Genomic DNA, 12282 nt, shown 5'->3' with positions numbered 1-12282 from the left:
CTAAGACTTGATTTGAAAATAGCTTCAAAAACGGCTGCAAATCCCCAGGGATTTAGGTTCATCCAGCCTTTCAGATGGTTCCAGTCAGTATTTCAGTTAAGTCCTGAACTTTCTTAACACATAAAGATTAGACAATAACTAACGCCAGCTAGCTTTATTATGGCTTAACCATTTTTTTCAATTTCCTTTTGGGTAGAAATTCTTTTCCTCCTTTCAACAGGAAGCAAAGACTGTAACTCCTATTCCCTTAAGTTGGGATAGTTGGTTTGGTCATTTTATGAATTATAGATATGTTGTCATTTTAAGGGATAATTTACAAATAATTATACTTTTGGATAGGGAGAGAGCTTACACTCAGGGATTTCTCTCTCTCCTTTCCTCTTCTCTATATCTCTTTTTTCCTTAGGTGAAGGGAAGAGAATTGAACAGAAAAAATGGAGGATATAGTAAAATTATAAGTAATTATACATGGATTACTAAATCTACTCAAAGGCATTTTATACATTATTTATTGTTTTTTTGCATTGTTCCAATCACGTTTTTTATTAGATATTTCTTTATTTACATTTAAAATGTTATTCCCTTTCCCAGTTTCCTGTCCATAAGCCCACTCTCCCTTCCCCTCCCCTTCTTCTATGAGGGTGTTCCCCTCCCAATCTGCCACCGCTTCCTGCCCCCCTCCGACATTCCCTTAAACTGGGGGTCCAACCTTGGCAGGACCAAGGGCTTCTCCTTCCTTTGGTGCCCACCAAGGCCATCCTCTGTTACATATGCAACTGGAGCCATAGTCAGTCCATGTATAGTCTTTGGGTAGTGGTTTAGACCCTGGGAGCTCTGGTTGTTGGCACTGTTGTACTTAAGGGGTTTCAAGCCCCTTCAGCTCTTTCAGTTCTTTCTCTAATTCCTCCAACAATGGTCCTTTCCTCAGTACAGTGGTTTGCTACTAGCATTCGCCTCTGTATTCGACATGTTCTGACGTGTGTCTCTCAGGAGACATCTATATCAGGTTCCTGTCAGCATGCACTTCTTAGCTTCATGAATCTTATCTAGTTTGGGTGGCTGTATATATATGGGCCACATGTTGGGCAGGCTCTGAAAGGCAATTCCTTCATTCTCTGCTCCAAACTTTGCCTCCATATCCCCCACTATGATTATTTTTGTTCCCCCTTTAAAGAAGGAGTGAAGCATCCACACTTTGGTTATCCTTCTTCTTGAGTTTCATAAGGTCTATGGATTGTATCTTGGTAAATTCGAGCTTATGGGCTAGTATCCATTTATAGGTGAGTGCATACCATGTTTTTTTTTTTCTGTGATTGGGTTACCTCACTCAGGATGATATTTTCTAGTTTAATCCACTTGCCTATGAATTTCATGAAGTCATTGTTTTTGATAGCTGAGTAGTTTTCCATTGTGTAGATGTATCCATTCCTCTGTTGAAAGGCATCTGGGTTTTTCCAGCTTCTGGCTATTATAAATAAGGCTGCTAGGTACATAGTGGAGCATATGTCTTTGTTATATGTTGGGGCACCTTTTGAGTATATGCCCAAGAATGGTATAGCTGGGCCCTTAGGTTTTTTCAATGTCCAATTTTTTTGAGGAACCTCCAGACTGATTTCCAGAATGGTTGTACCAGTCTGCAATCCCACCAACAATGGAGAAGGGTTCCTCTTTCTCCGCATCCTGGCCAGCATCTGCTGTCACCAGAGTTTTTGATCTTAGCATTCTCACTGGTGTGAGGTGGAATCTCAGGGTTGTTTTGATTTTCATTTCCCTTATGACTAAAGATGTTGAACATTTCTTTACATGCTTCTCAGCCATTCGGCATTCCTCAGCTATGAATTCTTTGTTTAGCTCTGAACTCCATTTAATAGGGTTATTTGTCTCCCTGCAGTCTAACTTTATGAGTTCTTTGTATATTTTGGATATAAGCCCTCTATCAGTTGTAGGACTGGTAAAGATCTTTTCCCAATCTGTTGGTTTCTATTTTGTCCTAACAACAGTGTCCTTTGCCTTACAGAAGTTTTGCAGTTTTATGACATCCCATTTGTCAATTCTTGATCTTAGAATATAAGCCATTGGTGTTTTGTTCAGGAAATTTTCTCCAGTGCCCATGTGTTCAAGATTCTTCCCCACTTTTTCTTCTATTAGTTTGAGTGTATCTGGTTTGATGTGGAGGTCCTTGATCCACTTAGACTTAACCTTTGTACAGGGTGATAAGCATGGTTCAACCTGCATTCTTCTACAGCCTGACCTCCAGTTGAACCAGCACCATTTGCTGAAAATGCTATCTTTTTTCCATTGGATGGTTTTGGCTCCTTTGTCAAAAATCAAGTGACCATAGGTATGTGGGTTCATTTCTCAATCTTCAATTCTATTCCAATGGTCTATCTGCTTTCTCTGTACCAATACCATAGAGTTTTTATCACTATTGCTCTGTAATTCTGCTTGAGTTCAGGGATAGTGATTCCCCCGGAAATCCTTTTATTGTTGAGGATAGCTTTAGCTATCCTGGGATTTTTGTTATTCCAGATGAATTTCCAAATTGTTCTGTCTAACTCTATGAAGAATTGGGTTGGAATTTTGATGGGGATTGCATTGAATCTGTAGATCTTTTTTAGTAAAATGGCCATTTTTACTATATTAATCCTGCCAATCCATGAGCATGGGAGATCTTTCCATCTTCTGAGATCTTCTTCAATTTCTTTCTTCAGAGGCTTGAAGTTCTTGTCATAAAGATCTTTCACCTGCTTGGTTAAAGTCACACCAAGGTATTTTATATTATTTGAGACTATTATGCAGGGTGTCATTTCCCTAATTTCTTTATCGACTTGTTTCTCTTTTGTGTAGAGGAAGGCTGCTGATTTATTTGAATTAATTTTATACCCAGCCACTTTGCTGAAGGTGTTTATAAGGTTTAGTAGTTCTCTGGTGGAACTTTGGGAATCACTTAAATATACTATCATATCATCTGCAAATAGTGATATTTTGACTTCTTCCTTTCCAATCTGTATCCATTTGATCTCCTTTTGTTGTCTGATTGCTCTGGCTAGAACTTCGAGAACTATGTTGAATAAGTAGGGAGAGGTTTCTTCTTCTCCTTCTTCTCCTTCTTCTCCTTCTTCTTCTTCTTCTTCTTCCTCTTCTTCTTCTTCTTCTTCTTCTTATTCTTATTCTTATTCTTATTCTTGCTCTTCTTTCTCTTCCTCTTCTTCTTCCTCTTCCTCTTCCTCTTCTTCTTCCTCTTCTTCTTCTCCTTCTTTTTCTCCTTCTTCTTCTCCTTCTTCTTCTTGCTCTTCTTCTTCCTCTTCCTCTTCCTCTTCCCCTTCTCCTTCTCCTCATCCTTCTTCTTTTTCTTCTTCTTTTTGTTGTTTTTGTTTGTTTTTTATTTTTTATTGGATATTTTAAATTTACATTTCAAATATTATCTCCTTTTTCCCACCCAGCCACCCCACCCTTGAGATCCCACTACACTGGGGATTCCAGTCTTGACAGGGCCAAGGGCTTCTCCTCCCTTTGTTGCCCAACAAGGCCACCCTCTTATGCACATGCAGCTGGAGTCATGGGTCTGTCCATGTGTACTCTTTGGATGGTGGATTAGTCCCTGGGAGTTCTGTTTGCTTGGCATTGTTGTTCTTATGGAGTTGCAAATCCCTTCAGCTTCTTAAATCCTTTCTCTAACTCCTCCAATGGGGACCTCCTTCTCAGTTCAATAGTTGGCTGTGAGAATTTTCCTCTGTATTTGTCATGTTCTGGAAGAGCCTCTCATTAGACAGTTATATCAGGCTCCTGTCAGCATACACTTCTTGGCATCATCAATATTGTCTGTGTTTGGTAGCTGTATGTATATGTGCTGGATCCGTCCAAATCTACGGTGTCTAAAAAGTTTTTGTCAGGTTAGTTCTGACTCTTCTCTTTGTCCTCAGCAATTAAACATCTTTCAGAATATATGATCACTATTTATAACATTTGTAACTCTAACCAAGCAATGTGCAAAATAGTCAGAAGGTTTCTCATCAGACTAGACACAGATACATAATATGACTGATTATATAAAACCTCGGGGTGTTTTTCCGAAGATGTTTATTTCTTTCTAGGGAGATACCTGTAAATTCACATTCATTGTCCCTCTTTTGACATAGTTAGGAAATGTAATCAATCTAGATTTTAATCACCTGATAAATAGTGAAAACATGGTATGTACATACATTAGTATACTACACAGATATTAAAAATAAAATTTTATTGATCTTTAAGGCTGTAAAATATTACATTTTATATATTTTTCCTAACTTATTAATGAAAGAATATACAGTATTCTCCCATTTTTTCTTTTTCTTTTTGTCTATCATGAACAAACTGCTAGAAAATGTATAATCCTTTATATTTTAATTTTTATGATACAGGGTATAAAACTTGGGATCTTAAACTCTTGCAGAACTCTTCTCCCATCCAGTTATCTCTCCATCTCTGGTGTTTAATTTTTGCATAGCTTCTATGATTGTACCAATTATACACTTGTAAACATTGAGATGAGGTTCTAAATTACTAAATCTTCACCAACACTTGTTTCATCTGCTTGATTTTTTTTCAATATACACCAAGATCTTCAGAATTAAAATCTGATGGTACTTTTGATATAAATATTCCTAGTGACTAATTATGGTGAGCAATGCTAATGAGTTCATTGAAAATTTACATGTGTCTTTGTAGATATGTATGTGTGACCCATGGGTCCTTTCATCGGTAAGTCATCAACTGTGAGGTGAGAAGAGATATCTGTATATTCTATGACTGCAAAGTATTTCCTCCTTGGTGCTTCAGCAGTTACTATTTCATTGCTGTGGCAAAATTTGCAACAGGAACCACTTAGCGAAAAGGGATGTATCTTGTCTTACAGACTACATTAAAGAGAATTCTGGTAAGGAATTGAGGGTACAGAAGTGATAGATAGCTGACCAGATACTGTGTCCACAGGCAAGAGAAAGGATATTATTTTTGCTCAGCTTATTTTCTTATATTTTCAATTTATTTTTCTCCCAAATGTTGCATTCTAATTGCAGTTTCTCCTCACTCCTCTCTTCCTAGTCCCTCCTTGACACCTCCTCTCTTTGCCAGATCCACTTCTTCTCTATTTATCTTCAGAAAAAGGTAGGCCTCCCATAGTTACCAACCAAACATTATATATCAAGTTACATTAAGAATAGACACTTTACCTCTATTAAGGTTAAGGAAATCTGATAGGATAAGGCTCCCAAAAGCAGGCAAAAGCAGCAGAAAAGGCCCCTCCCCAACTACTAGTAGTCTCACAGGAACACCAAGCTACACAACCATAACAGATATGTAGAGGACCTAGGTCTTACCTATTCATGTTTTCTGCTTTGTAGGTTCAGGCTCTGTCAGCTCCTAGGACCCATGCTAAATTGATTCTGTGGGTAGTTTACTTGTAGTGACATTGGCCCCTATTTAATTGTACAATCCTTCCCTCTTTTTCATGGGATTCCCCAAGCTCTGTCTAATGTTTGACCATGAGTCTCAGTATCTGCTCTTATATATTGCTGGATAAAGCCTCTCTGATTACCATTATGCTAGAATCTGGTCTACGATAATATCGTTAAAAGTCATTTCATTCCCATGAAACAATGCAAACTAAAGTCATAGTGCATCTTTCCACCTCCATTAACTTAATCTAGAAACTCCTCTCAGGTGGTTATAGACTCACTCAAGATTGTATTGACCAGTTGACACTATTAACCCTCAGAAACGGACAGTATTTACTCACATGAGAAAACAGTGAGAGCCCTTTTTTTATTTATTTTTTATGGCTGCCTGTGTTTTTCATGCTATTGTAAAGATGTCATCACCACATGTGGTACTGTGAATTGTTGGCCTGGTATTTTCTTTATTTTTAAATCTTGACTCTGGTGATTCGTCCCACTTGGTATGATGTACATTTTCTGTAAAACCTCAGTATAATTTCATTGCCTATCTACATTCAATTTTTCCAATTGAAGACACTGTCCATTCTCTCCTGATAGACGGTCTTAGGACCTTCTTCAAATATTTCTGAAACGTTCACCTAAGATCTTGTTTATAGGCTTTCTATTCCATCTGTTGCTACTGATGCTTTAACATAGTGGAAGCCGGGAGAATGGACCTTAAACTAAGGTGGAATAAAGTCTCATGCAATAACCACTATTATGATAATTTATACTTTGATGTTTAAGAAGTGTTACATAAGTAAAATGTATAATCACAAGGACAAGCCACATGGGGCAAAAAATGTTTTTTCATAGAGTCATATAAACAGATAACAATATAACTCACTCTTATCTGCGATACCTGGGAGAGGCACAACAGCATATTCTAAGAACAATTCAATGTTTTTGAAGAAACTGGTGTCAGACGACCTTTGTCTTTTTCTTGTCCTGTCTTATCTTGCCTTGGATTTTTCTCACGAGCACTCAGATTTCTCCTTGACCTTGTTCTGACAACAGAAGATGCACCACTTGATTGCTTAAGACCAGGAATCAGTCCCCTTCTGTGATTTCTTAATTAATTTCAGCCTCATAATATGATTAAAAAGAAAAGACAAGTCTTTTATTGTTATATCATACATACACATTTCAACATATAATGCTGTATCTCAAATTTTTTCTTTATGGCATTATTTTTGGCTAATTCGATAAATTGTAAAAATTAAATTAAAAAATACAAGAAGTAAATAAGGAATACAGAGTTACCAATTAAATATGGTCACTAAATACAAGATATACTTAAAACAAAAAGTACAAGCATGAAGACACTTGTTTCCAATCAAACTGTCCACCTTGTAAACATTTTTCTTAGGGCAATTTTAACATCATTATTTTTCAAACTGTAGATTAATGGATTCATCATAGGAACCACATTGGTATAAAAAACAGAAGATATTTTTGCCCCATCCATAGACCCAGCTGAGGAGGGTTTGAAATACACAAATGCACCTGAACCAAAGAACAGAGAAACAACAATGATGTGGGAGCTGCAGGTGCTAAAGGCTTTGGACCTGCCCTTAGATGAACTGATGTGGAAGATGCTGGAGAGGACAAAACCATAAGAGATAAAGATGGTAGGAGTGGTAACAATGATGTTGATGATAACTATTACATAAGCTACGAGCTTATTAACATCAGTGCTTGTGCAGGAGAGCTGAAGCAAGGGAAGGATGTCACAGAAATAATAATTGATATTTGAATCACAGAAGGTCAGTCTCAACATACACACAGTGAGGGCTACAGCCTCAGAAAGTGCCAACAAATATGAACCAATCATTAGGTTTAAACACACTTGAGGGGACATCACAACATTATATGAAAGTGGCCTACAGATGGCCACATATCGATCATAGGCCATTGAAGTCAGCACATAGCATTCAGAAGAAACGAAAAAACAAAAGAAGTAGAGCTGAGTCATACATTGCATATAGGAAATGACATTCAGTCTTAATGTAAAGTTCATCAACATTTTGGGAGTGAACACAGAAGAGTAACAAAAATCTATAAAAGACAAGTTAAAGAGGAAAAAGTACATGGGTGTGTGAAGATGTGAATTCAGCAAAACTAGAATCATCAAACCCAAATTTGCCAACGCACTGACTAGATACATTGCTAGGAAAAGAATGAACAGGGGTATTTGGAAATCAGGCTGCTGTGTTAACCCTACTAGAATGAAATCAGTCACCAAGGTGACATTTTCTAAGTCCATGATATTCTAAGGGAATCTGTCAAATCAGGAAAAGGAGTTATGCTAGAGATGAACCACATTCAGTCATGGGTCAATACCACCTGTGATGTGAATGCTGGGAATGTTTCTTCTAGCTCCCACTGTGTCTACAGATTCAGCTGGTGTAGTCACAAGAAAATTGCCTTACAGTCACAAGGCCCGTGGCACCACATTTCAATATTATTCCTGAAAAACAAAATACATGCAAAGGATGAAGAAGAAAAAGTACAAAATACGATTCAACTTTTCCCACCTAATTTTTCTTTTCACTAGAGCCCTCTCTACGTTAATGAAATCTGAAGCAGATATCTTGGCACTGCAGAGTTATCTTTCGCAGTGACAAATTTTCCTGTTATGGTCTGAGTGAAAAACATGTTTAGTCAAAAACTATAAGAACAAGAGTGGTGTAACTACTACCCTATGTCACAGAGTGAATAATCTTGAAGTCTGGGTCCTGAGCATTCATAAGAACCATAATACAGATGTTGCAACTCCAGTGGCTACTTAGGCCTATGACCAATCTCTGATTACCCAATGGCTTTCTTCTGCTCCTTTCTCTTAGTCTCTCCAGTTATATAGGATAAAAAAGAAACTGTTGCTAAAGACCTTCATACACCAAGAACTATTGTTACTGTACTTGGTATTCAGAACCTCATTATTTCTCTCTGTCTCTCCCCCCCCCCTCTCTCTCTCTCTCTCCCTCTCTCTCTCTTTCTCTCTCCCTTCCTCCACTTGTGTGTGTTATATATTTTTTAAAATAAACTTCCTATTACAATACATTTGGGGAAAATTTCCCCTCTCTACACTCCTCCCAATTCTCCTACACCTACCCTCCTGACTTGATTCACTCATCTCCTATTTCCTCCTTAGAAAAGAAGAAGCCTCTAAGAGATAACAAGCATACATGACAAAACAAGATAAATAAGAAAAGGCAAAAGTCTTATACAGGCTAAATGATGCAGTACAATATGAGGAAAGGAGTCCCAGAAGCAGCTAAAGAGTCAGAGAAACACCCACTCCTACTGTTAGATGTCTCAATCCAAACCTTGAAGATTTCCTGAGTTCCTATTTATACATATGCACCTGGTAGAATTACTTCTGATTCCATGGATCCATTCCATATCTTGTCAGTGTAAGAAGATGTAATCAAAACTCAGTTCCTCAATGTTCCTGGAATGATGGTTGAGTTTTGGAACATAATCACTGATTAATACTTTGAGTCTTTACTTGAAGCAGAAAAAATATGAACTGTAATGATATCATCCCACTGCCAATGGTAAGACCCAGAGAGTTTTGTGTGGGCTTACCTGCAGAATACAGTTGTTTATAAACAGTGTGGAGATGTGTCTGCCTCTTCCCCTGAGAATAGCATTTAAACAGAAGAGTGAACTTGGGAAGTTGTGTTACAGCCTGGGTGATGATTTGTCTTTAGATCTTCAGGGACTCGTGTATTTTCTCTTCACTCTATGGTAAATCCATCCCACAGTGGACATAGAAAGATAGAATCTCATTTCCCCAATCATCTTGAGATCTGTAGAAAATGTGTGTTTTAGATGCTTCATCTATTCCTTTCTGCAGTTAAGTGTAAACTGCCCACAGACTGTAGTCTGGGTTCACCAAGTTGCTTATAAACACTTACTTAAATATTCTGATCATCCTGTTCATCCAATGACATTTATTATTTCATTTTTTCATACTGTCATTCTTAATTTACTAATCTGATAGTATTAAATGTGTCTACTTGTACTTCATAGATATTTATTTTAATGCCATCCCATAGTCACTGCCTAATGGTAGGCCCTAAACACTTCCCCCTCTAGTTTCCTTATACAGGTCTTATTGTTTATTGTTGACATTAAATCCATACCACATTTTGTTTCAGTAGTGGTAGAGATGATTCTCTCTCTCTCTCTCTCTCTCTCTCTCTCTCTCTCTCTCTCTCTCTCTCTCTCTCCCTCTCTCTCTCTCTCTCTCTCTCTCTCCCTCTCTCTCTCTTATGCTCTCCCTCTCTCTCTTTTTCTCTCTCTCCCTTTCTCTTCCTCTTTCTCTCTCTCTGATATGGCTATGCAATTATAATTATTGTAACCCTATTTCTTGAAATTCTTCTAAATTATTCATTAGAATTCTTATATACTGTTTAAAAAATTAGTAGTCTTATGTATGAATTTTATTAGACTGTGAAGTTCACTAACACAATTCAGTTAAAACTTCCAAGACCCTAAGCAAGCACTTTACTCTGTCCATACAGATTTGCTCATTTAGACCATGAAAATAAAAATAACTGAAGATGTGTTGTACCTAATAGAAGGTGGTAAGCATCATGCTTCTTTACTCATTCCAAAGCATACAAGGAGCATGGGAAAGGTTATGAAAATAAATGCAGCTTAGTGCCTGAAATTCAGTGCCTGAATGTTCGTGGAATGATGATTGAATTTTAGAACATAATCTCTAAATAATACTTTGAGTCTTTCCTTGAAGCAGAAAAAAAATATGAACAGTAATGGCATCATCCCACTGATAATGATGTGCCAATTATAACACATACTTTCAACAAATGCTTCAGAAGTTCCCATTATGTACCCTGTATGCTATTTAGAACTAGAATGGAATAAAAGGTAAGCAGGAAAAATTAATCCTTACAGAAATTACAAGATTTAAGGCACACAAAAGTTAATAAAGTAAAAATAAATTATACTGATATAGAGATTGTAACCAAACGAATAATGACAACTAGTATTTACTAGGAACTTACTGTGAGCCACTTAACAATTTCTACCATATGCTTTAAAGTATCTAATTTATATAACTATACATTATATTTATATTTATATACTATATTTATTTTTCAATAAGTAACAATAAGCAAAGAGTATAAAAATCCCCAAGGTATTACTTAGAGTAAACACAGGATGGAAAATGGATTCAATGCCTTATATCTCACTTTATACAAAAAAGTAAATGAAAAAATTGACATTAATGAAACTTACACACACACACACACACACACACACAAACACACACGAGCAAAAATGAAAAACGAAAATAAACACAGGCTACAAACCTAAACCTGTCAATTGCTTAGAGAAAAAGGGATGGACAATGTTAGGTTTCTTATGAGTCTGATGCCAACCTAATCTATAAACGAATTTGGATCAGCTTATGCTACACAGAGAAACCCTTTTTTAATAAATATATTAATTGTTTTAAATTGTTTTAATTATCAAAATAAAGGCGGTCATAAGTTTGGTGGCTATAAAGGTATTACATATCCTCTAGGACAGAGGTCAAAGCCTAAATTAAAAAAAAAGAACAAAAACAAACAAACAAAAAACAGACTGCCAAATTGTATTAATCTATACTTTTGATTTCTCTGAGCTGCTGGAGCATGGACATGCTATATTGGGAAAGAGGCTCTGTATTTAAGTTGACAGAAAGAATAAAAGGCTTTGGACTCCTTTAAACTAATAAGGATTAGATTTGATAAATGAAGACCACTCTCCCCAAAGATCTTAGCTACAGACAGGAAGGAAAGAATTCAAGAAAACCAAACAGGACAGAAAACATGATTTGCTGATCCTTCTACATGGGAATAGCCCTGAAACTGGCTGAGACATAAAAATGTCTCTAGGCAAAACTTCAGCTATAAATAGTCTATAAATCTTGTTGGTTGCAGAATCCTCAAAATTTATCATGCCATACTTTCATGTGATATGAATGCATAGATAGATAGATAGATAGATAGATAGATAGATAGATAGATAGATAGATAGATAATTGGTTTTGGTCATTTTATGAATTATATATATGTTGTCATTTTAAGGGAAAATTTACAAATAATTATACTTTTGGACAGGAAGGAAACTAAATAGAGGGCTTAGACTCAGGGATTTCTCTCTTTCCTTTCCTCTTCTCTATCTTTCTTTCTTAGATAAAGGGAAAGAAATTGAAAAGAAAAAATGGGGGATATAGTAAAATTATAAGAAATTATACAGGGATTATGTACTAAAGGCATTTTATATATTATTTATTATTATTTTTACATTGTTCCAATCACTTTTTTTAATTGGATATTTATTTACATTTAAAATGTTATACCCTTTCCTCCTTCAGTATTCAGTCTGTTAGTCTTTGTCCTTTTATTGAAGAATTGATTCCATTGATGTTAACATATTAAGGAATATTGATTGTTTCCTGATATTTTTGTTGCTAGAGATCGAATTATGTTACTTTAGTTGTCTTCTTTTGGCTTGTTCCAGGAAGATTACTTTTTTGCTTTTTCTAGGGTGTAGTTTCCCTCGTTGTGCTGGAGTTTTTCATCTATTATCCTTTGTATGGGTGGATTTGTAGGAACATATTGTGGAAATTTGGTTTTATCATGCAATATCTTGTTTTCTCCATCTATGTTAGTAAAGATTATTGCTGGTTATAGTAGCCCAGGATAGCACTTGGGTTCTCTTAGGATCTCTATGAAATGTGCCCAGGATCTTCTGACTTTTATAGTTTCTGGTAAGAAGTCTTTTG

At 36.3% G+C, this 12282-nt stretch overlaps 1 protein-coding gene across 1 annotated transcript; it reads right to left on the bottom strand.

The window, feature by feature from the left end:
• Nucleotides 1-6813: 6813 nt before the first annotated feature.
• Or8b43b (olfactory receptor family 8 subfamily B member 43B) lies at nucleotides 6814-7743 on the bottom strand. The gene has a single exon (NM_001000963.1). The coding sequence runs from the start codon at nucleotides 7741-7743 to the stop codon at nucleotides 6814-6816; it is 930 nt and encodes a 309-aa protein (NP_001000963.1).
• Nucleotides 7744-12282: the final 4539 nt, after the last annotated feature.

Source organism: Rattus norvegicus, chromosome 8 (assembly GCF_021556685.1).
Source record: "Rattus norvegicus strain SHRSP/BbbUtx chromosome 8, alternate assembly SHRSP_T2T, whole genome shotgun sequence".
Lineage (NCBI taxonomy): Eukaryota > Metazoa > Chordata > Mammalia > Rodentia > Muridae > Rattus > Rattus norvegicus.
Note: the sequence above shows the minus strand (reverse complement) of the source record. Positions and strands in the feature narration are given on the sequence as shown.

Coding starts and splice junctions, on each gene's coding strand:
- Or8b43b (NM_001000963.1), bottom strand. CDS start 7,743: ATGGACTTAGAAAATGTCACCTTGGTGACTGATTTCATTCTAGTAGGG.